This window comes from Talpa europaea (assembly GCF_964194135.1).
Source record: "Talpa europaea genome assembly, chromosome: 2".
NCBI lineage: Eukaryota > Metazoa > Chordata > Mammalia > Eulipotyphla > Talpidae > Talpa > Talpa europaea.
In genome coordinates, this window is record NC_140068.1 from 37,131,958 (window position 1) to 37,157,620 (window position 25,663).

The 25,663-nt window shown below is 40.0% G+C and overlaps 2 protein-coding genes across 2 annotated transcripts; both read right to left on the bottom strand.

The window, feature by feature from the left end:
- LOC311187003 (calcium homeostasis modulator protein 6-like) lies at positions 1 to 1,936 on the bottom strand (the record flags this gene model as incomplete). The annotated part of the gene is made up of 2 exons (XM_084258201.1): positions 1 to 372; positions 1,355 to 1,936. The coding sequence occupies 2 exons, from the start codon at positions 1,934 to 1,936 to the stop codon at positions 1 to 3; spliced, it is 954 nt and encodes a 317-aa protein (XP_084114327.1).
- An 8,572-nt stretch (positions 1,937 to 10,508) lies between these two features.
- Positions 10,509 to 24,948, bottom strand: LOC311187013 (calcium homeostasis modulator protein 6-like; the record flags this gene model as incomplete). The annotated part of the gene is made up of 4 exons (XM_084258211.1): positions 10,509 to 10,538; positions 11,182 to 11,265; positions 22,589 to 22,759; positions 24,397 to 24,948. 4 exons carry the CDS (start codon positions 24,946 to 24,948, stop codon positions 10,509 to 10,511), a joined length of 837 nt encoding a protein of 278 aa, XP_084114337.1.
- Positions 24,949 to 25,663: the final 715 nt, after the last annotated feature.

Sequence of the window (25,663 nt, forward strand, 5' to 3'; positions counted from 1 at the left end):
TTAAACTTGTGCCTCTTCTACATTAAAAGTAGAAGCCACATCGCCCATCTTTCTCGTATTAACATATTTCTGCAACATGCTATAGTATGGCTCCTCTGAATTCAAAGTATAGAGTGGTGAAATAGTTTTCCAGTCTTGACCACTTGGAGTCTTGTGATGTGGATGTGAGCCCTCAAAGAAACATTTAACATTCTCATTTGCCAATTCAGTTGCATTCTTTCTGGATTCTTTTGTAAGGCTCTTCTTCTCCTCAATCACATAGATGTTCTTAAATTTCAACTGCCAAAAACTAACTGGAGATCTGCAATAGTGTATAGATGTACCAATCATTAGACTGATGATAACCACAGCTATCAGGATCCAGCCAGCCACCTTAGGAAAACAAACAGAATAGCAGTTTAGTTATATCTATATCGATATCTATATAAAGTTTGTTAATCCCCAGCTAATTATGTCTTAATCCCTTAAGAAATAGGAGTGGCATGACCTCCAGAACCCCTTTCTTTGTACAGCTGATTGCTAGATGAATCAATTCTATTTCAAGTCATTGCAAAAACCCAGGGAGACCTGAAACTCAAAATATGCAATTTTGGCAAATCCAGTGAAACAAGCATTGCGCTTCAAAATCCCACAAGCAGTGAGGGACAGTGGCTTTACATGCAGACCCACTTCACTGTAATAATTCTGCCTTCTGGATGACTCCTTGTATTCTCTCTAAAGGGTGGCTGTGAGAAGATTCAGGAGGCAAAGTGTAAGGCTGCTCACACCCCCCAACCCCCATGCTCTGCCCCTTGGATGAGGTAATCTACAACACTTTTATTAAACTCACAGAAACCATCTAAGGGTCCTTAAGGCCAGTTAAAAAACAAAGAAGCCTTCCAGAGCAAAATTGTCAACAGCTAACTAGACCACTTGTTGCATCCCCTGCACCAGAAGCCCCTCATGCCTTCTTTACATACTCTCAAATGGCAGCAGAGGGGAGGGCTTTCTAAGAACGCCTTGCTCTGCTGTGCTCCCAGGGACCCGGAATAAAACTTCCTTTGCAAAAACACCCAGTGGTTCAGTCTTTGGCTTTCTGAGCTCCTAGCCACTATCCAGCTTAGGTCGATAAGAAAAGGACTTAACGGGCTCTCTGGCACAGCCTCACTACACAGGTACCTTTCCTCCTTTTCCTTCATTTTATTTAAATATTCTCCTTTCAACTCAGTAGAAGCAAGTAAGTGTCCGGGTTTGTCTTCAGAGTCTTATACCTGGAGAAAAGGCACCGATTCTGCCTCACAGGTCAGCCTAGCACCCCATCTCCTGAAGTCCATCCCCTCCACTCCTCCTGCCCACTTCAGTGCCAGATCCCCACCTGTGACTGGGCCTTGAGCACCTTCAGGAGGTCCTGCAGGTCCCAATCTTTGTTCCGCAGACAGTGTATCTTGGGCATCAACGTGGAGCAGTTGCCTTCCAGACAGGGCAACTTGGGCATTAACGTGGAGCAGTTGTCTCTGCGGCCAAGGCACAAGCGCCTTGCTAAGGAGGGGATCCCGCTGGCGGAGCACTCATAGAAAGTGCCCCCGAGCAGCCCCACAGCCACCCAGGTGAGAGGGGCAACCAAAGCGTTGGCACTGATCCACAGGAACTTCTTGCAGTTCTGGCACCCACAGGTGCACGACTGGCTGCGGTCCCACCTGCAGCAGCCGGTCATCAGGCGCCAGGTGCGTGTGTTCAGCACGTAGCCCAGGAGGAAAAGCGCCAGCGCGGGCACCAGCAGGAAGACCATGCCATAGGGCAGGTTCCAGGTGGGGTGGCAGGGGCACTGGAATATTGCAGTGGAGAAGATGCGCTCTCCGCCTGCGGTCAGCAGGCTCACCAAGCCATATTCCAGCTTGCTGCCATGCTTGAGCCATTTGGGAAACTTCTCCAGGATGTTCTTAGCCCAGGTTTTCATTTCAAGTCAAAACTGGGTGCTTCTGCCTCTTTGCTGCTTCAACAGTGGTTTGGGTGGACTGGAGTCTGGGACTTCCTGCTCTTAGCAAAAAAGCAACTTTGTGAAAGAGAAGAGGGCTTTACACGGTTTCAATTTTTTTTTTTTTTTTTGCAAGCAAAATCAGCTCTGGCAGACAATCAGAATCAAGCACATACTGTTGACTTCTCCACTAGCCACCCATTTTTAGAAGAATATACCACAGGTGACCTTGAGTTATAGGGCAGGGAGAGGGATAGCCAGAAGCCCAAACCTGCCTGCCCTAAAATAGGTTCTGCCATCCACTGCTTTAAGACAAACGCATAGACCTTTAATGGAAAGGAACTTTTATACAATTAGTGTGCAACACAGAAAAGTCAAAGAAGATAGTTTCCAAACCAAGTATCCAAAGTCACCTACCCCTTTGTGGGTAATTGTACCACCAAACAGGTTGAGTCCAAAGCAAGGCCTGAAAGCCATGCACAAGTCTAAAGCACCTTCTGGGAGGGACCCACAGAAAAGGGTCAGAAGCAGTCAGACAAGTCTGGGAGGAAAAGAGCAAAATCAAAATTAAGATAAAAGCTGCCAGTGTTAACCTCCCCATGGGTCTCTCACCCATGTATCTTTCACCCAATCTGTCCAATCTGTTACAGAGCAACCCCAGTATAAAATGGGTTGCCTGAATGTGGGTCCTCACCTGCATGCTTAAAGGGAGTTGACAGCTAAACTGCAAACACACACAAAAGATTGATAAAAGGTCTATTTATAAGGGAAGGAAAAATGGGGAAATGAATGACTCAGGGAGAAAAAGAGGGAGATAACTTCATAAATGCGTCCTACCCGTTCCGTTGACCTGGAATCCCAATGATCTGCTGAGCTGGTGAAAAGCTGAACATGCCTCGTGGCCAAGAGAGAGACCCCGGTCACATCAGCTGGTTCAGTACTCAAACAGAGAATGTAGTTGCTTAACTCCACCCTCAGATTCTCACAACCTTCCCTTTGGTAATCATGGGATTTGTAGTTCGCAGTGTCTTGATGGAGTGGGGTGGAGTCCACAAAGCAGTATGGAATTTGCTCAGGACAACCTTTCCCACTAACAAATCCAGGACCAAGAAGCAAGCACAGTTTTTTCACATGTCTCTCTGCTTCTTGTACCTTCTTCAGGCCACCTTCTAGCTCTCCATCCTGCTTCCCACTCAGTGTCCTCTCCAGCTTCTTCGCCTCCCTACTCAGCTCCACCCTCCTTTGGGTAGGGCAGGAAACCTGGAACCTCCCCTTTTCCTGGGGACCCCTCTGTTATACTTGCACTCTGGATTTAGGAATTCTGACCTTGCTCCATTGATTCATTTGTGTCCACCAAACTGCAAACTGGGTCTTTCCTTACTGTTCCTGACCCAGTGCAACAATCCAATGGAAACAATGCTTTTCACTTGTGCAAGTTGGGAACAATTCTATTTCCTCTATTGAAGCCACCCTGCTTCCTAAGCCAAGTCCAGGAAGACCAAATATTTTTTTAAAAAACACTGAGCATTTATGGGAAATATTCAATGACAAACTTTGTTTTCCTTTCATAAGCAAAATCACATCTCAGTCCAGCTCAAATTCTCATGACTCAATGACCTGTTCTCTCCTTGTCCCCTACCTGGAGAGTACCACTAAACAAATTCACATTGATTTATCCTCTTCCTGATATCCCACAGACATTGGACTGAATATATCACATAGACTTCTGCCTTTTGCCTCTCAGGTATGTTATAACACTGTCAGTACCTGGAGGAGAGTTAAATTCTTACCCAGTGACTAATAAGTTATTTTGGGCTGGATGGGGGGAATACATGATCGTTCACTTGTTGAATGAATAAAAATTAACTGCAGCTACATCTGGTTAACATAAACTGAAACTGACTCTTTGGTCCCATGCACTTGAAAGAACAAAGACTTTGGCATCAGATGCATTGTGCCTGTGTGCATGTGTCTCTGTGTGTTTAACAAGATACTCCTCTAAGACTTGGGACAAAATTGCATGTTTGAGGCAAATCATTTCTGTGACTATCATCGCTGTGATCCTACATCTCCATAAAAAACCAAAACTTTCATTCCCTGTCCTTCAGGAGACTTTTCCTCTTACCAGTGGGTCCTTCTTCACCCCATCCCACTCCTCTATATCATTGTCTCCCCTCCACACTGTCCATATACCATCACAAACAAATCCCACTGTATCTACAAACTTTCTGCAGACTGCTTTATTCAAATCTCCTTTGACTGAAGCCTCCTGATAAGTTTTATTTAGTCTCCCTAGTTCTCAAAACAGGACGGAGGACTGGCATTTCCCCAACACTCATTCAAACCTTGCCTTTTCACCATCCTCTAACAGTTCATCCTCCACTAAGGCTCCAGCTATTCAGTATCACTTTCTCCCCCACTCTACTCCTGCCATTTGTGTTCATGCTCTTCATTTATTAAAACATTTGCATCTGGTGACTGCCTTCTCATCAGCCCCTGTTATTGATTTTAGTTAAGTATTTGGTTTTAAATATTAATTATAGATACTTTTACCTTGTTAATTGCCTCCCTCAATTAGAATAATTCATTTTTTAATGTATTAATTAGTCTGTTTATTCATTTATTTAAATGTTTAATAAGCACTTAGAACATGCTAGGACCTGATATTGGATACTACAAGGAACCACATAGACGTCCCACTCTCACTGAGTTTAGAGTGTAGTGGAGAGGATACAGATAATGAGGCCAACACTCTGAAGCTTCTGTAGATAACTAAAATGGAATCATGTAGTAGAGAGTGTTCTGAAAAAGTCTCCATGAACAGATGACATTTAAGCCAAAATCTGAATGACAGAGACTCTGGGGTGCCAAGGAAGTTGGTCTTCTGTCACTGGAAAGAAAACTAGTGATGGGAGAATTGAGGGCGAGAAGGAAGATGGCAGGCATATCGTGAGCACAGAGCTGCTGGTGAAGGTCAGTTTTAGGGAATTTGTAGACCAGGCTATGTAGTTTACAATTCTAACTCTGAAGCTCATTACAGACTGAGTTCTATCCTGATCTATTTTCCTATCAACTTATATCTCCAAACAGGACATCTTGGATTTGCTACCACGTGCTCCTCAGTCATGGATCTCCCGGAAATGGATCATTATTCTCTACTTACTACCAGTTTTTCCATAACTGTGAGAGTTTGAGTTCTGCCTGCCAGCATGGATTTTCTCCTAGAACCTTCATTTGAGTCTAATACCTTGCCATCCACATCCATCATGTCTAGAGCCATTCTGGAGGTTGCCCAGTCCTTTTTACCCACTCTTTCTGAAAAGACATTGCTCAGAACTTTAGCCTTTAGTGGAAATAGAATAATGCACTAATGGTGTCAACAGAATTTGAGAATTTTCTCTGAGAACAGACTAGACAGCCTTTGGAAGATCTTTATACTTCAGGAAATCTATAATTTTACACCAATTTACTATTGTAGCTTTCAAGTAATAAGTTAGAGATCCTCATGTTAAGCACATTGAAGAAACAATGATTATGTGGTTTGTTTTATTTTAATACTTGATTTCTGCTTACAATCATTTTCAGCTTCAGATATGGGTCTCAGAAACCATAAACATTTCCTGAAAAAAAAAAACAAAACCAAAAACAGGAAATATTCTTGAAGGAAATACATATTCACACACTGTGAAACTGAAAGTCCTCATGGTCATCTTCAAATGAAATATTGAGTTCTCTAATATTGTCTGTAAACTTCATGAGAATTCAAACTAATGGTATGACCCTGCTTGAAATACTGTTCTAGATTCTTGCAAAATATCTACACTAGCCCCAAGACCCGCCCATGAGAGAAAAATCAAATTAAGATTCATATGTCTTTTAAGTATCTACCATGTGTAAGACACAATTTTAGATAATAAAATTAACAAGTAAACTTAGAAAAAGACAGGTTAAAAAATACGTATGGGCATTATAGCCTAGTGCCCAGGTGCTCGGTAAATATCTGTGGCAATAATGAGTAAATCAATCCATGAATGAGTGAATAAATGAGAATGTAAATATGTGTGTGTGTATGTGTGTGTGTGTATGTGTTTGTGTGTGTGTGTATGCCTCCCTTGTAGATGCATGTAACATACTCTTTAATCCAAAAATATTGTCAAGTATTTACTTCTGAGATGTGGGAGATCTGGTTGGAAATGCAGGGAGAGATCTGTTGTATGTCTTTCCTTTGGATTTGATATTTTTTTAAGATTTATTTATATAAGAACTGGGGTACAGTTAGAGGCGTGGGAGGGTGAGAGAATTCACCAGAGACAGAGCAGAGAGCAGAGCAGGCAGACAAACTGAAGACACTGCTGAGGGGAGCAGCAGGCAAGGCAGGAGAGGTCTGCTGTGACATGTGGGTTTCTCCCTGGCTGGCCGGTTTAAAACATGCCTACGCTACTTTTGAAGCTGAAAATACTAACATAAAATATCTTGACTTAATGGAGAGGCTCTAAGAAACTAGTCGGGAAACAGTTTTTTCACAATCTCTTCTTTTTCTTTCCTCCTTTATATATAGTTGTTATATCAAAGACTACTTCCTGAAACTGGAATGCTAATAACTCTTTGTCTTGCCAGAAGTAATAAATCATAGTGAGAAACTACTGTGACTGAAGAATACAGAACAACTGAGTGTGAACCAAAGAGGAGAAAAAGCAGTAAACTAAGAAAAGGCAAGGTTGAAAGGTAGTGTGGGTGGTTTTTCCATGCCTGGAGGGAAACAAAATGGAAAGATCCACCTGCCTGCTTTGGATAGACTGGCTGTGTTCTATCACATCTTCTGTGTGCCCACTTTTGAGGCACAGAAGCAAGGCAGAGGAGAAAGGTTGGTGGAGAAAAAAGGAAGTGGGTGGGTATCTGGCTAAGAGAGCCCCTGAAAAAGATCACAGGGAATTCAGCTTCTGGCAATTTAGGGATCACCACCACTGCTTTTCAATGTATCCAGGCAGGTTTTTCTTCAATTTGGGCTTAGGTATTTCAGTCTTGCTTCATTAAAAAACATCCATTTTGGGAGGAAGTTCTAGTAAAGCAATAGGGTTTTGGTGAGTTAAGTCACTGTTTAAAAGAGATTGAGAAGCGCTCCTGACTATGAGCAGCAGGGAGTTAGGGACAAGGAAACAACTAGTTCCTGTTAGAATTTCAATTTATTCAAAGAACACTTCTTGGGGTCTGCGGTTATAAAGTTGCAAGAACAGTAAAAACAAGTAAAGGGAATGACTTTCAGTTTTATTCTTTTCCCATGCAAGGAGGAAGGAGTAGGGGCAGATATTTGGCAGTATGTTGGGAGGGAGTTTATATAGAAGGGAAATGGATTCTCCTCTACAAACACAGAGAAGTAATGACAATGGCTATTGGAGAACTGAGCTGGAAGGACATCACTGTCTTCTAGATGGAGTCCTAGTCTGCCTAGGAATCCCACCCTGACCTTGCTCCAGCTGAGTTCTCCATATCCTGATTCTTCAGAAAGTAACTCTTCCCTCCTTAAGGGCTTCTTGTCCATATGAGCATATATATATATATATATATATATATATATATATATATATATATATATATATATATATGAAGGAAATACATATTCACACACTGTGAAACTGAAAGTCCTCATGGTCATCTTCAAATGAAATATTGAGTTCTCTAATATTGTCTGTAAATTTCATGAGAATTCAAACTAATGGTATGACCCTGCTTGTCCAGTGCATTTCCTAGTCCTTTTTGTTTATTTTACCAATAATCATGGAAGAAGCTTTGCCATGTCTTTAGCCTCTATTATCAGGCTTTCCACTACTAGATTTCTAAGCTGATGGCTCATATTTTAAGAAGGAAATGAAGCTTTTTAAGGATCCTACTAAAATACAGAGAAATTGTTATTTCCTGTTGTTGCTGTCTACAGTTACAGTAAAAAGAAAAAAACCAAAAGGTCTGGAAGGACCTTGGTTAAAACTGTTTTGGCAAAGTGAGAGGGAGGAAGAAGAAAACAATCTGTCAAAGGAAAGGTCAAAGTCAGCAAAGTCTCATTTTTCCAGAAACTTTACTATGAAAAATGGTGGACTAGGGCCTCCCTGGTGGCGCAGGAAGCTGAGTGCCACACCGTGAAGCTGTCTGCAGCCTATGCAGCGCGGGTTCAATCCCAGGCAGCCGGTGAGAATCCCACATGATGAAGCACACCTCTCCTGTCTCACCCGCTGCTCCCCTCAAGAGTGTGTTTCGTCAGTCTCCCTGTTCTGTTCACCGGTCTGTCTCTGGTGAATCCTCTCACCCTCCCGCACATCTGGCCTATATCCCGGTTCTTGTAAAAATAAACAAATTTTTTAAAAAAATGGTGGACCAGGTGGTAGCCAAACACTAGATATGAGTTGACCTACTCAATAATGAGGGATCTGTTTTAATTTTCAATTATTTGTGACAATCAGGAGAAGGATATAGCAACAGACAATCCAAAAGAGTAAAACAATGGAAATAATGTATTATTCACATGGATCTTCCATGCTTTTAACCTACTACATTTTTTTAGACTTGCCCTACAATCAGTGGTAATGAAATCAAGAAAGGGAAAGGAGAAAGTTCTGGTCTTATGGGTTTCATGGGCTGAATCATAAAACTAAGTCAAAAATAGGATAAGAAAATATGTAGATTTCATGGATAACAATTTATAAATATATAGAATGATAAATAGGATTCAGACCTCATGTAGACCCCAAGGACCCAAATAACTTCAAAGTAGCCTCCTTATTATTTGATTTCTGTTAAATATTAAGGAAGACAAGATCTTCTGGGGGGAGAGGAGGAAGTGAGGACAAAGTTAGCTTTTGTATTTCAAAACTCAGTCTACATCCTTTCCATTGTTGGGTGGGCATCACCAAGGCATGATGTTTGCACCTTGTGTGAGTCAGTCAATTTGGCATAGGAAGATCTATGATTTCACATATCCAGACTGGTTAGTGAAGGAATTCTTAGTGGGAGAGAGGAGTGAGTCAGGTAAGAGTCAGTAAACACTAGTTGATTGACTACTAAATCGAGGCATTTCATTTATTTGCTTTTACTAGGTTCTTTTGCTTTTTTATCTTTTTGATCCAAAAGCCTCCAAGTAGATGAACAAATATTCTGTGGAGGGTCAGTTAGCAATATCGCGCTGCTCTCATGTGAACACATTTTCATGAATAGAGAATAAGCCCTAAGAGCACTTCAATATCTGGGAAATGCGAACGGCTTTAGAGAGGAAAAGTCTGGATAACAAACATTCCTACCTATTATTTCAATCTTTGATTGTACATTTAAATTTATTTAGTTGATACTTGTGGCAAGCTCTCAAAGCCTTAAGTGATTGCTAGATGTTGTTAAGATGCATGATGATGTTATTTAGGTAATGACAGGATGATTTATAGCAAGTAACTTTGAACAGCATTAGTGAGGATCCATTTTTCCTTGGAAGTTCTGCTTGGCGAGGCACACAGTGTCATGTCTCTCCTTGAACTGGGAATCTGTGTTCTTGAGAGGAATGCAAAGTGAACAAAAATAGGTCCACATCTTTGTACTTGCCCCAAGTTGGGACTGACCTGACTGTCCTTCTCTGCAGACTCACACCAAGTGCTGACCCCCAAACAGAGCATCTCTGGAGCACACATATAAAGCGCCCCTCATCCACAACAAGTTTTTTTTCTGATTATTCCATCAGGATAGTCAACTGCTTTTAGGACAAATCAAACTTAAAAAAGATGCAGAAGAATTTTCAGATTTTTTTTTGAAAATCTGAACAATGCTAACCTGTTTTCCTCTCATTTTCTTTTTTTCTGTTCTAGGTCCATTTGGCTGCCGATGTTACATTCTTACAAGACAGACTAAAAGGTGACAGTGTGACAAAAAGAGGAATAACATTTCTGAAAAAATTAGATGAGAAAAATACAGGTGGAAAAAGTGAAGAATAGCATGTTGGATGCCACAACTTGTTGAGGAATTAATACTCTCTAAACATATACAGCCACATTTTGAATTGCTAAGTTAAGCCTATAAACCTGTCAGAAATCCAGCAGGGCACTAGGGTTCAAAACTCTTTTTTTCCCTTTGCTTATAAATCACATTTGCAATCTCATATGTCCATGAGATTTCATGTGCTAATAATTCCTTGTAAGATAGCAAGAATGAATTCTACATGTTTCATAGTTCATCCTAAGATGCCTTTTTATGGGATTTATTTGTTCTGTTTCTAGTGGCTTCAGCTGATCCTGACTATGATCTTGGGCAAGATACATAATAGGCATATAATCTCTCTCTCTCTCTCTCTCTCACACACACACACACACCCCTCATATGCAAAATAATAAGATTGGACATGATAAGTATCTAAAATTAAATCATTAATTTAAATGACAGAATTAACTACTGAAATTTCATGCTTTGGGACTTTAGAAAACTCCTTTTCCCTATCTATCCACTTATCTCTTTAAAAGAATGTTGAGGTAGATATTAAGGACCATACAGGGTCACTGAGGCAGCTGCAACATCAGTGGAAGGACTTTCAATCCGGTTCCAAGATCAGAAGTAGAATCTGGAAGAAAATATTTGACAACAGAAGTGATATCATGAAACCATGTATCTTAAACTGATGCCTTCAGAAGAATATTTGTATAAAATCCATTTCAAAGCTTCTTTTTAAGATGTTTCTATCTTCTGATCAGGTTTCTCTTTCTCTTTTACAACATATTCACCCCTCAGGAATCTGAAATATTCATGTCGAAGAGCCTTAACTCAACAGCTAACTTGCCCTCTTAAGAATGTACATATCTGGCTTCATCGCTGGTGTGCAAGGGGGTAAGTCTCAGCACTATGAAGCTACCTGCAGCCACTGCAGCATGAGTAGATCTCCAGCCAGGATGCTGACCCACATGGCACAGAAGACCTGTACTGTCTCATCTGCAGCTCCCTTCAGCAGTGTATTTCAGTAGTTCCACCTGTTCTGTTCCCCACTCCATCTCTGGTGAATCCTCTCACCACAATACTCCTCCACCCCCCCCACCCCACACACCTCTGGCCTACAACCCAGCTCTTGTATTCATAAATAAATTAATCTTTAAAAAAATGTTCATGTCCTGGAGTATCCTACAACCTGTCTTCTCTCCTTTCCCTTCCCACCAAGCCACCAATCTCCCTTGGTCCAGTGCCTTGTTTTCCATCTACTGAAAACAACATACCTTGATACTCTCAGTGATGTTGAATGCTGGAACTGGTGACAGCTTCAGGTGAGGTTTGTTCTCCACCCCATTTTCTCCCTCATTCTGGAGAGGGAAGCAACATTCCTGTCATTGAATTTATACTATGAAAGATGACCTGTATAACCCAGAGACTGACTTGTTTGTATTCAATAGGCATTCCTTCCTGAATGTGAGAGTCTAGAAAGAGCTATGCATAGAATTATGATATCCATAATTATAGATTATCTATCAGTCACATTACAAAAGGAAAAACAGGTGACATTAACTTTAATAATATATTTCATTTAGACTAATTATCTGAAATATATTTCAACATTTATTTAGCATAAAAATTATTAAGATTCTTTTCTTAACTTTACCTTTGAACACTAATGTGTGCTTTATACTTTTCCCCAATACAATGTTAAATTTTCAATGATTACAGTGTAATGTATGTAGTCCTATCAAAATAATAAAATGTGTCATGGTAAAATAATAAAATGTTTAAAGTTTTTAATGGCTTCAGTTTTTGATTCTAAATTAAAATTAAAATTAATTTAAATTTTATTTCTTCAGCCACACCTTCCACATTATAAGTATTCAATAGTCATATGTGGCTAGTGGATACTCTAATATACAACACTGTTCTGTAATTCCCAAAGTCAAAAATTTATTGGGTCTTCTTCATCCTGAACATGAAAAAATAATACAAAGGATCTAGGGTCACAGAAAAGGAAAGAGAAGATGGGATGAGAAGACAAAAAGTAAGGAAAATCAGTGGGAAAGAACCATCAACAATGAACAAAATGCTATCTTTCCACAAACTGAGAGGTGAAGCACAAAAACAAGGCTTAATGCAAAGTTCTCACAATAATCACCTGGAGGAGCTCATAGTGCAAATTCAGATTCACTCTCGGTGGTGGACGTGATCTATGTGAGGCTGCATTACACACAGTCTCCACCAAACTAATCAAATGGGCAAAACTTCCCCTCCTTGTTTCTTCTACAATGACATTATAAGGGTCAGGTCAATACTCCTTGTGCAAATTTAGCCTTGAGAGCATGTATAAGCAAACTTTGTTGCTTCTGAGTAATCTTCAAACTTTCTTTCCCTCTCAATTATTTTTTGTCTTAAAAAATACCTTAAAAGGTATTAAACTAAATGCTCTGGTCACTTTTATAGGTCCTGTATATATGGGGTGTTCATATAAAAGAAATTAAAATTGTTTTTTTCTTCTATTAATCTTTTTTATCAGAGGAGTCAAAGGACCTTGAAGAAGATTTAAAAAGAAGATAAAAGTATTTCTACCCTATGATTTGGTAACCATGAAGGAATAGTCACTGCTGAGTCTATTAGTTAACATAACTTTGCAACATTGAAAAATTATACTATGAGGAAATGTATGTTTCTAGAAATAATGGAATATATTAATTAATTTAGCAATACAAAGAATATTGGTGTAAACAGTTCAAAATTGCCTGCATCTTAGTTCTCTCACTGGAAAGCAAAGAACACAAGTAATTTTAAAAGTTGGAAAAGAGCTGAGATTACAAAGTGAAGCAGTAAGAACACATCTGGAAAGAATTGCTCTAAGTTCTTATTTTGTCAACTGGAGTCACAAGCCATTGCTAAATTATGATTAACATTTATTTAATTGAAACTATGTGCATTATCTAAATTTACCTATGTGAATGGATAAATGATATGGATTCCATTTTATTGATAATTTATTATAGATTTATCAATATATAAATGAAAGACTAATCCATAGAGTACAAAATAGAGTACATACAGAACACATACTGAAATAAATGCATGTCGATTTATTAAACTTCTATTTCAGTTTCTTTTTTTAATATTTTATTTTATATAATTCTTACATCGTTTTTCATTTTTGCACAATGTGTGTGTTTTCATTTTGGTTATATTCCCCATACAATTTCACCCCCCTTATTTTGACCCTAATCCTTCTACCCCCCCGCCCCTCCCCCGTAGTATGTCTCTGGTTTATAGTTGCTTGTTGATTTTGATTTTTTCTTTATTATAATTAGTCTGTCCTGGACCCTTATTTAGGTTTTCTAAATTCCTGCTATGAGTGAGACTATCCGGTACTTTCCTTTTTCTTTCTGGCTTATTTCACTGAGCATGATCCCTTCCAGCTCCATCCATGTTGCTGCGAATGGCATGAGTTTATGTTTTTTGATTGCTGAGTAATATTCCATTGTGTATATATACCACATCTTCTTGATCCAATATCTATTTCTGGGCATTTGGGTTGTTTCCTTAGTTTAGATATTGTAAATAGTGCTGCTATAAACATAGGGGTGCAGGTGCCCTTTTGAATTAATGTTTCTGTGTCCTTTAGGTAAATACCTAGGAGTGGAATTGCTGGATCATATGGAAGCTCTATCTTTAGTAGGTTGAGGAATCTCTACACAGCTCTCCACAGTGGTTGGACCAGTTTGCACTCCCACCAGCAGCGCAGGAGAGTTCCGTTTTCTCCACATCTTCACCAACATTTGTTGTTGCTATTTTTTTAAATATGTGCCATTCTCACTGGTATAAGTTGTATCTCATTGTAGTTTTAATTTGCATTTCCCTGATTACAAGTGATGTTGAACTTTTTTTCATATGCTTGTTGGCCATTTGAATTTCCTCTTTGGAGAAGTTTCTTTTTAGCTCTTCTGCCCATTTTTTGACCAGATTATTTTCTTTGTTTTTTTGAGTCTCATCAGCTCTTTGTAGATTTTTGTGATCAGTCCTTTATCATTAGTGTTGGGTGCAAAAATATTCTTCCAGTCAGTAATGTTTCTCTTTGTTTTGGCTATTGTCTCTTTTGCTGTGCAGAAGCTCTTTAATTTGATGTAGTCCCAGATGTTTGTCTTTGCCTTCACTATCACTGCTTTGGGCAATGAGTCTTTAAAGATGCTAATGAGGTGTATGTCATGTAGTGTTTCGCCTATATTTCCTTCTATATATTTTATGGTTTCAGGTCTTAAGTCTAGTTCTTTAATCCATTTTGAGTTGGTTTTTGTGCATGGTGTGAGGTAGTGGTCAAGCTTCATTCTATGGCATGTAGTGACACAGTTTTCCCAGCACCATTTATTGAACAAACTTTCTTTGCTCCAGTGCATATTCTTTTCTCCTTTGTCAAAGATTAGTTGACTGTAAATCTGTGGGTTTATTTCTGGATTTTCTATTCAGTTCCATTGGTCCATGTGTCTGTTCTTGTTACAATACCATGCACTTTTGATGATTATGGCTTTGTAATATAGTTTGAATCTGGGGGTGTGATGCCTCCATTTCCTTCTTTTTTTTTTTCAGGCGAGCTTTGGCTAGTCAGGGTTTTTGGTGGCTCCATGTGAATTTCATAAATATTTGTTCTATTTCTTTGAAGAATGTCATTGAAATTTTTATTGGAATAGCATTGAATCTGTAAATTGCTTTTGGTAGGATGGCAATTTTGATAATGTTAATTCTTCCAATCCATGAGCAGGGGATGTCTTTTCATTTCTTTTTGTCTTCTTCTATTTCTTTTAACAGTGTTTTATAGTTTTCTTTGTATAGGTCCTTTACCTCTTTTGTTAGGTTTATTCCCAAGTATTGATTTTTTTGTTTCAATAATAAAAGTGATGGTTTTCTTGATTTCTTCTTCAGATTTATTGTTTGTGTATAGGCTACTGATTTTTGTGTGTTGATTTTGTATCCTGCCACTTCACTAAACTGATTGTTGAATTAGTTTTTCTGTGGAGTTTTTGGGGTTCTCTATATATATTATCATACCATCTGTGAATAGTGATAGTTTGACTTCTTCCTTGCCTATTTGGATTCCTTGTATGTCTTTCTTTTTTTTTTTTTTAAATAATGAATTTTATTTTTATATTCCCCCATACAATTGCAAAAGCCCCATTCTGACCCCAATCCTTCCCTTCCCGCCCCCCACCCCCCAAAAAGTGTCTCTGGTTCATAGTTTTTTGTTGATTTTGATTTTCACTTTCTTATATTCATTTTCCTGGTCCCTTATTTAAGTTTTCTAGATTCCTGCTATGAGTGAGACCATCCGGTATTTTTCTTTTTCTTTTTGGCTTATTTCGCTGAGCATGATCCCTTCCAGCGCCATCCATGTTGCAGCAAATTGCATGTGTTTATCTTTTTTGAATGCTGAGTAATATTCCATGGTGTATATGTACCACATCTTCCTGATCCAGTCATCTATTTTTGGGCATTTGGGTTGTTTCCAAAGCTTAGCTATTGTAAACAGTGCTGCTATAAACATAGGGGTGCAGGTGTTCTTTGGAATTGATGTTTCTGTGTCCTTTGGGTAAATACCTAGGAGTGGAATTGCTGGATCATATGGAAGCTCTATGTTTAGTAGGTCCAGAAATCTCCACACAGCTATCCACAGTGGTTGGACCAGTTTGCACTCCCACCAACAGTGCAGAAGAGTTCCTTTTTCTCCACACCCTCACCAACATTTGTTGTTGCTAGTTTTTTTAATATGTGCCATTCTCACTGGTGTGAGATGGTATCTCATGGTAGTTTTGATTTGCATTTCCCTGATTCCTTGTATGTCTTTCTCTTGTCTTATTGCTCTGGCTAGGACTGCCAGTAGTATATTGAAAAGCAGTGGTAAGAGTGGACATCCTTGTCTTGTTCCAGATCTTAATGGAAATGCTTTTAGCTTTTCACCATTAAGAATGATATGGGCTGTGGGCTCATCATATATGGTCTTTATGATGTTGAGGTATGTTCCTTGTATCCCAAGAATTTGAAGGGCCTTTAACATAAATGGGTGTTGTACTTTGTTGAAAGCTTTCTCTGCATCTATCAATATTATCATATGTTTTTTACATTTCTTTTTGTTAATGTGTTGTATTACATTGATTGATTTTTGGATGTTGAGCCATCCTTGTGTCCCTGGAATAAATCCTACTTGCTCATGGTGAATTATCTTATGAATACATTGTTGGATTCTGATAGCTAAAATTTTATTGAGGTTTTTTGCATCAGTGTTCATTAGAGAGTTTGGCCTATAGTTTTCTTTTTGTTGTTGTTGTTCTTGTTTGGTTTTGGTATTAGTTCCTGTGTTTATACATGCCTCTCAAGGCTAAATTTACACAACATGTATTAACCTGACCCTTATAATGTCATTGTAGAAAAAACAAGGGGTGGAAGTTTTGCCCATTTGGTTAGTTAGGATGGAGGCTGTGTGTAAGGCAGCCTCTGATAGCTCATGTATACCACTGGGCTATGTGCTGAACACACGCACCTGGCACCTGACGACTGGATGCTGAAATGGAAGAGACAGCCAGTTGTGCACCTGTGGGAAACAGTGCTGTAAGGAGTTCCTGTGAAATGTTGGCTTGTGGTTAGAACGTGTTTTTATTTTCCCTTCCTTCTCAATTTTTTGAAAGAATGTGTGAAGTATAGGCACTAATTGGTTTCTGAATGTTTGGTAGAATTCATTTGTAAATCCATCTGGTCCTGAGCTTTGTTTTTGGGAAGGGTTTTGATTACCATTTCAATTTCACTACTTGTAATAGGTCTGTTTAGGTGTTCAATGTCTTCTTTATCTAGCCTTTTCTGTTGTGATTTCTCCTCTTTCATTTGTGATCCTATTTGTGTTTTCTCCCATTTTCCCTTTGTGTCCTGGCTAGGGGTTTGTCTATTTTATTTATTTTTTTGAAGAACCAACTTTTGGTTTCGTTGATCTTTTGGATTTTTTTCCAGTTTCCATTTCATTTATTTCTGCTTTGATTTTTATTATTTCTTTTCTTCTACTGGTTTCAGGGTTTTGTTGTTGTGCTTTTTCTAGTTCTTTGCACATTGATATTAGGTTGTTTCTTTGAGTTCTTTCTTTTTTCTTGATGTGAACCTGTATTGTTATATATTTTCCTCTTATTACTACTTTTGCTGCATCCCATACATTTAGGAAATTGGTGTCCTCCTTGTCATTCAACTCAAAGTACTTTTTAATTTCTTCTTTGATCTCCTCATTAGTCCAATGGTCTTCTAATAGAGTGGGTTTCAATTTCCATGAATTAGGAGAGTTCCTTTCCTTCCTTTTATGGTTTATTTCTAGTTTGATGCCTTCATCATCAGAGAAGATGGTGGTATGATTTCAATCTTGGTGTATCTGTTGATGTTTGTCTTGTGTCCCAGTATGTGCTCAATCCTGGAGAATGATCCGTGTGCACTTGAGAACAATATTACTCAAATTTTTTTGGGGTTTAGTGTTCTACAGATGTCTGTTAAGCCCATGAGCTCTAGATCCTTATTTAGAGCTTTAGTGTCCTTACTTATTTTTTGTCACATTGATCTATTGATCTATTTTGTCACATTGATTCATTGTTGATAGTGGTGTGTTGAAGTCTCCTACTACATATGTGTTTTCTCTGATGTCTGTTTTAAGAGATGATAATAGTTGTCCGATATATTTTGGTGCTCCTTCATTTGGTGAGTATATGTTAATGAGTGCTATTTCTTCTTGAAGTGTTGTCCCCTTATCATAAGGCAGTGACCATCGGGATCTCTTTTTTTTTTTAAAGAAAAAAAAATTTTAAAGATTTATTTATACAAGCACTGGGTAGAGTCAGAAGCGCAGGAGGGTGAGAGAGTTCACCAGAGTAAGAGTGGAGAGCAGAGCAGGCAGACTGATGAAGTACACTGCTGAGGGTAGCAGCGTGCGGCAGGAGAGGTCTGCGCACAATATGGGACCCACACCTGATGGCCGGGGATTGAATTGGCGATGCAGAGGCTGCGGGCAGCTTCGCAACCCAGTGTTCAACTGCTGCGCCACCAAGAGGGAGGCCCTCTGGGTCTCTTTTATCTTTTTGAGTTTGAAATCTGTTTTATCTGATATAAGTATGGCTGTTCCTGCCTTCTTTTTTGGTCCATTTGCTTGTAGGATTGTTTTCCATCCTTTTACTTTCAGTCCATTTTTATTTTTTGTATTTAAGTGAGTTTCCTGGAGACAGCAAAAGGTTGGGTTTTGTTTCTTAATCCAGCCTGCGACTGTGTGTCTTTTTATTGAAGAGTTTATTCCGTTTACATTTAGAGTTAATATTGATATGTTAGAATCTGTATATTTGCCATTTTGTTCGTCTTTTCTCTGGTTTTACTTATTTATTTATTTACTTTTTTTGGGGGGGGGTCTTGTTTCATTCTTATTCATCCCTCTGTTAGTTCTGGCTTTAAGACTCCTTGTAGTATTTTTTGATGTGGGAGTTTAGTTGTAAAAAAATCCTGCTGTTTCTGTTTGTCTGGGAAGGTCCTTATTTTTTTTTTCATAGAGGAAGGAAAGTTTTGCAAGATAGAGTATTCTTGGTTGGCATTTGTTTTCATGGAGTCTGTTGACTATGTCTCTCCACTCTCTCCTTGCCCATAGTGTTTCTTCAGAGAAGTCTGATGTCAACCTGATTGGTTTTCCTTTGTATGTTATCTGTTTCTTCCCTCTTGCCATCTTCATTATTTTTTCCTTGTCTTGAGTTCTTGGGAGCTTTACTATTATGTGTCTTGTGTATTTTTCCTTTCATCATGGAAATTTGGTGTTCTTCTTGCTTCTTGTATGTCTATTTTCAGCTCCTTCTTCATGTTTGGGAAGTTCTGTTCAATTATTTCCTTGAATATTTCTCTGTTCTTATGTCTCTCTCCTCTCCTCTGGATTCCTATAACTCTTATATGTCCTTTCCTCATGGAGTCATATAGTTCCTGAAGTCTTTCTTCATTCTTTTTCATTCATATTTCTCTTTCCTTTTCTGTTTTGGTTCTTTTTATTTCTGTGTCTTTGAGAGTGCTTATTCGTTCTTCCATTTCATCTATTCTGATCACTGCTTTTCCCCGAGTTCTTTAGCTCTTCCATTAATCCTTTGATCTCCTGCATTTCTTTCACTTCCCTCTTTAGGGACTCAATTTCATTCTTGTGATTATTTTTCCCTTAATGTAGTTTTTCTTAAGACTTCTGTCAGTTTTTTAATCATGGCAATTTTAAATTCTCTTTCTGGAAGGCTCAGAAGTTCTTCCAAGTCACTGTTGTTGCATTCTGGTGGGTGATTTTTATTTTGTGGTGTGTCTTCTCCCTGAGGACTTGCTTGGTTGCTTGTGGTTTTTCTTCTCCCTGCTGCTTGTTTTCTAATTTGTCCTATGCATTTGTCCTATAGGACACTGTGTTGCTGGTACTGGCCAGCATCTTTTTGGTATGCTCTTTCTGGAATGTTGGAAACTGGTAGTCCAATCATGTCAAATACTGGTATGCCAGAAGTCCCGTGGGGCAGTGGTACTATGAATATGTTAATGGTCACTGTCACAGAATATCTCCTCTTTCTGTATTTGTTTAATTCCAAAGGTGTGTCTTGAAGTCCCACAGACTGCCCTGGAGGTGGTGTGGCTAGATTGCTCGCTGGGCTGCAAATTGCTGGATTCCCCTCTGGGGTCCAACTCACTCCCAGGCAGGATGTGGCTTGTGGGGGCCTTCTCTCACCTCTGGCTGTTGGGGCAGCCCTCTCCCAGATCCAAGCAGTTTTTGTTGAGGCAAAGGTACCTATTCTAAAACGGCGAGTCAGAAGCTCACTTTCTTGCACCTGTGGTCTGCCCCGGCTATGGCTGCCTGCTCCCCATCTGGGCTCCGAATGCTGGCTGGAAGGGGCCAGGCTTGGTGGGGGGTGCTTCCCAGTTCACCTCTGGCTGGGGGGCCTGCCCTCTCCCAATTTCAAGCAGTTTTTGTTGAGGCAAAACTCCCTATTCTAAAATGGCGAATGGAAAGCGCACTTTCCTGCGCCTGCGCTGTGTGTCCCAACTGTGGCTACTGCTCCCCTTCTGGGTTCTGACTGCTGGCCAGAAGGGGCCTGGCATGGGGGGGACTTCCCAGCTCACCTCTGGGTATGGGGGCAGCCCTCTCCCAGTATCAAGCAGTTTTTGTTGAGGTGAAGGTCCCTATTCTAAAACGGCGAGTCAGAAGCGCTACTTCAGTTTCTCTTTGAAAGCACTTTTCTTGGGCAGTCAGATTTGTTAGCTGTGGCTCTTCTGACATCCTGCTTGGAGAATATAGTCTGATTGTAGAATTTTGGAAGTCAGATTGGGTAAGAAGACTGGAGAAATGAAAATTCACTAATATATGTCAACTAATTCACCTTTGTTTAATATAGTGTGCCTGCCTTCAACTATACCTAATGTCCTTTCATTCAGAAAACTTTTTGGAAAATTACATTTAGAGTTTAAAACTCCAATTTAAAAATTTGTTTATTTATCTACGTACTGGGTAGGAAGACGCTATTGCCCAATTACTTGGAATAGGGACAGAGTTCTGAGATACCAATTCTTAAACAAGCTTTCAACCAATCCTGTTCTGCGCTCCACCTCCAATCTCATTTCCAGAAGACACTAGTGCTTCTAATTCCTGAGTCTTTTATAGATTTCATGATCCTAATCATATTACTTATCTTTCTCCTTCTACCTTGAGATTCGTATTTCTCAGATATATCAGGAAAATTATCATTTACCATCTGATTTCCAATTCCCAAAACTTGTGCTGCCTTTCCTTCTCTCCTACGTTCTAGTTGCTTTATACCACTAAAAAAAGATCCCTTTATTTTTGTTTTTATTGTGGTTGAATATACTTTCAAACCAATAATTTTAGCCAGACACTGGAATAATAACAGAAAAGAGAATAAGTTGATAGAAAACTTGTGACTGAACTTTCATGTTTAATTGGTATGGTAGAGAGGCTACAAAGCTTGATTAAATTAGAAGTTATATATTGGATAATACTGAAAATTAAGGCTAGATAGGATGGAATGGGGAGCAGATAGAAGTTAAGAACTTTGAGTGACAGTGCTATGGATTAATATTTGTGTCTCCTCCAACCGAATCCCAATGTGATGATATTTGGGGATGGGGCCTTTGGGAAGTGTTTAGGTCATGAGGACAGAGCCCTCATAAATGGGAATAGTGCCTTGTAAAAGAGGCTCCAAGGAGATCTCAACCCCTGCCACCTTCTGTAATTATAATGAAAAGACAATCATCTAGGAAGCGGGGCCTTGGCAGACATCACCCTAATGACTTGACCTTGGAGTTCCCAGCCACCAAAGTGGTGAGAAATAAATTTCTGCTCTTTATAAACCACCCAGTCTATGGCATTTCATTATTGCTTAGTTCTCTGTAGGGACTAAGAGAGACAGGCAAGGGGAGTTATACCTGGTAATTAAGCCAAGTACCATGATAAGCATGAGGTATATTGTTTTTTAAAAATTTACAAATAGTGCCATAAACTTGGGGGATGAGAAGAATGACAATCTAATATCCCCTGATATCCTCAAATTATCAAGCAACAGAATTTTTTTTACAGAAATTGTCGTTCTCATTATATTAATTGCATCCTTTCCAGCAATAAATTGCATAAGGACTAACTTCAAAAGCTACCTTGAATATCTCTACTTTTTCCATTTTCATCACCATCAATCCAGTTCAAGTTTCACTCTCACCTATTTCCACTGCCGTGGCCTCCTGGTTAGTCTCTTCATTGTGCCTTGGTTTTCTCTCTTCCCCCATCATCCCTTCCCCACAGGAAAAGCAGATCAATCTTTCTAAAATGGTCATAGGATGAAAACCAATATCCCGTGCATGACCATTTGTCTCTTGCTCCATTTCTAGTCACCTTTAAAGCTTCCTACTAAGTCACACATACTGTCCCTAATACGCTCTACTCTACAGAGATCAGCTACTCAGAGTCTTCCCGAACCGCCTCCTACACTAATGTCAACAAGGTCACAATTTCTATTTCTATATTTATTTGTACATCATGGGTTTTATCTGACATTCCCACGTTATGCTGTGTGATGACTACATGGGAATTCATAATAGTATCCTTTCTCTTTGGGGGCATACTTGAAATTTACCATAATAAAAATATTTAAATTTTCCCTTGATCCTACAAACTAAAAATAATAGGTTTTGCCTGTAATTATATCAAATTAGATTTTCAATGTTTAAAAAATTTTCATGATTAATTTTCCTATTTTTGTTTAGTAACAACTTTGGAGCCACAAAATGCCAGGTAAAATTCTAAATTTTTATTTCAAATATAAACTTATGTTTCCATAATTTGGAAGCCTTAAAAAAAAAAAGCAGTCATCAACAAAACAGAATTTTTTTCAAATGAAGAAAAAAGAACTTTTTTCCCATTCATTCATAAGGTCATACAGTGTTGTCTTAAAATTTTGCCTCTCCAACATTAAAAACAGAAGCCACTTCACCCTTCTTTCTCGTGTTAACATGTTTGTACAACCTGCTATAGAATGGTTCCTCTGAATTTAAAGTATAGAGTGGTGAAATATTCGCCCAGTCTTCAGCACTTGGGGTCTGGTGATGTGGACGTGAGCCCTTAAAGAAACATTTAACATTCTCATTTGCCAAATCAGCTGCATTCTCTCTGGCTTCTTTTGTAAGGCTCTTCTGCTCCTCAATCACATACTTGGTGCTAAATTTCAGCTGCATAAAACTAACTGGAGATCTGCAATAGGTAATAGATGTACCAATCATAAGAATGATGCAAACCACAGCTATCAGAATCCAACCAGCCACCTTAGGAAAACAAAACAGAATAGCAGTTTAGTTACATCTATATCAGTATAAAGTTTGAGTTAGTCCACAGTTAATTGTGTCTTAATCCCTTAAGAAAAAGGAGTGGCATGACCTCCAGAACCCCTTTCTTTGTACAGCTGCTTGCTGGATGAATCAATTCTATTCCAAGTCATTGCAAAACCCCAGAGAGACCTGGAACTCAAAATGTGCACATTTGGCAAACCCAGTGAAACAAGCATTGCAGTTCACAAGCATGGAGTGCAAACTGGTCCAACCACTATGGAAAGCTGTCTGGAGTTTCCTCAGCCTACTAAAAATGGAGGTATCATATGACCCGGCAATTCCACTACATGGGATCCACCCAAAGGACACAAAACATTGATTCAAAAGAACACCTGTACACCTGTTTATTGCAGCACTATTTACAATAGGTAAAACCTGGAAACAACCCAAATGCCCAAAAATAGATGACTGGATCAAGAAGATGTGGTACATATACACAATGGAATATTATCAGCAGTCAAAACAAATAAACTCATGTCATTCCCAGCAACATAGATGGAATTAGAAGGAATTATGCTCAGTGAAATAAGCCAGAAGGAAAAAGAAAAATATTAGATGGTTTCACTTATAAGAGGAATACAGGGGAACCAAATAAGACATCAGTGTAAAAAAAAATAATTAACAGTACAAAACACAACAAAGCAAAAAGAGACAATTATAAATCAGACACATACTTCAGAGGATGAAGAGGGAGAGGTCTCAGAGGGAGGGAGAGAGGAGCATAGGAGACTGGTGATGCGGGTGCCTTGGGGAAGGAAATTCTATGGGGACTCAACATGAGGGGTTGTGGGGAAGCAAACATTGTCTAAAAAATAAATAAATAAATAAATAAACAAACAAATAATAAAAATCCCACAAGCAGTGAGGGACGGTGGCTTTACACGCAGACCCACTTTACTGTAATAATTCTGCCTTCTGGATGACTCCTTGTATTCTCTCTAAAGGGTGGCTGTGAGAAGATACTGGAGACAAATTGTAGGCTGCTCACACCCCCCATCCCCCAAGCTCTGCCGCTTGGAAGAGGTAATCTACAACACTTTTAAGCTCACAGAAACCATTTAGGGGTCCTTAAGGCCAGTTAAAGAACAAAGAAGCCTTCTAGAGCAAAAATGTCAACTGCTAACTAGACCAGTTATATCCCCTGCACCAGAAACACCTTATGCCTACTTTACATACTCTTTCAAACTGCAGCAGAGGGGAAGGCTTTCTAAGAATGCCTTGCTCTGCTGTGCTCCCAGCTACCCGGAATAAAACTTCTTTTGCAAAAACCACCCAGTGGTTCAGTCTTTGGTTTTCTGAGCCCCTAGCCACTACCCAGCTCAGGTCGATAAGAAAAGGACTTAACGGGCTCTCTGGCACAGCCTCACACCACAGGTGCCTTTCCTCCTTTTCCTTCATTTCATTTAAATATTCCCCTTTCAACTCAGTAGAAGCAAGTTACTGTCCGAGTTTGTCTTCAGGTGTCTTATATCTGGAGAAAAGGCACGGATTCTGCCTCACCGGTCAGCCTCGCACCCCATCTCCTGAAGCCCGACCCCTCCACTCCTCTCGCCAGCTCAGCGCCAGCTCCCGACCTGCGATTGGGCCCGGAGCATCTTCATGAGGTCCTCCTGGTCCGGCTCTGGCTTCTGCAGACAGGGCAACTTTGGCATCAACATGGAGCAGTTTTCATAGCGGTCAAGGCACAAGCGCCTTGCTAAGGAGGGGATCCCGCTGGCAGAGCACTCGTAGAAACTGCCCCAGAGCAGCCCCACAGCCACCCACGTAAGGGGGGCCACCAAGGCGGTGGCACTGATCCACAGGAACTCCTTCCAGCTCTGGCTCCCACAGGTGTACCTCTGGCTGCAGTCCTGCCTGCAGCAGCCGGTCGTCAGGCGCCAGGTGCTTGTGTTCAGCACGTAGCCCAGGAGGAAGAGCGCCAGTCCAGGCACCAAAAGGAAAACCATTCCATAGGGCAGGTTCCAGGTGGGGTGGCAGGGGCACTGGAACACTGCAGTGGAGAAGATGCGCTCTCCGCCTGCGGTCAGCAGGGTCACCAAGCCATAGCCCAGCTTGCTGCCGTGCTTGAGCTGTAGGTCCAGCAATGTGGGAAACTTCTCCAGGATGGTCTCAAACAAGGTTGCCATTTCAAGTCAGCCCTGGGTGCTTCTGCCTCTTTGCTGCTTCAGCAGTAGTTTGGATGGACTGGAGTCTGGGACTTCCTATTCTTAGCAAAAAAGCAATTTTCTAAAAGAGAAGAGGGCTTCACAATGTTTCGATTTCTTTTTTGCAAACAAATCAGCTCTGGCAGACAAACAGAATCAAGGACACACCCTTGGCTTTCCAAGTAGCCACCCATTCTTAGAAGAAAATAACACAGGTGTCCTTTGTAAAGTGGAGGCCAGGGCACAGATGGGGTATGGGGGGCGAACTTGAAACTTCTGCCACCTGCATCCCAGGAGATGGCTCTGATGGTTTGCAGGGGCCTGATAAGCAGCATTGAAAGAACAACCAGTTCTGAGAGAAAAAAACTTCTTTGAAAAGCAACTTCAACTCCCCATTTTCCACCTCCCTCCAAGGCCAGACCCCACCCTATAAAAGCTTCCTCTTATCCCCCAATGGGTGCAACTTGTCCAACCCCCATGGGGGTGGAAAACCTCACCCAGGAGTGCAATAAATTTCTTGCCTGTGAGAAACTTAGCCTGGCTTTCCTTTTCTTTAACACGCCAATACTTTCATATTAGTGCCAAAACCCGGAAAGCCTGTATCCCCTGGCGCCAGGGCCACCTTCCTGTCTCTGGAGCCTCTCCTCTCCATTGCAGATGCCTCACATCCACCAGCAGCCTTCATTCCCACAACAAT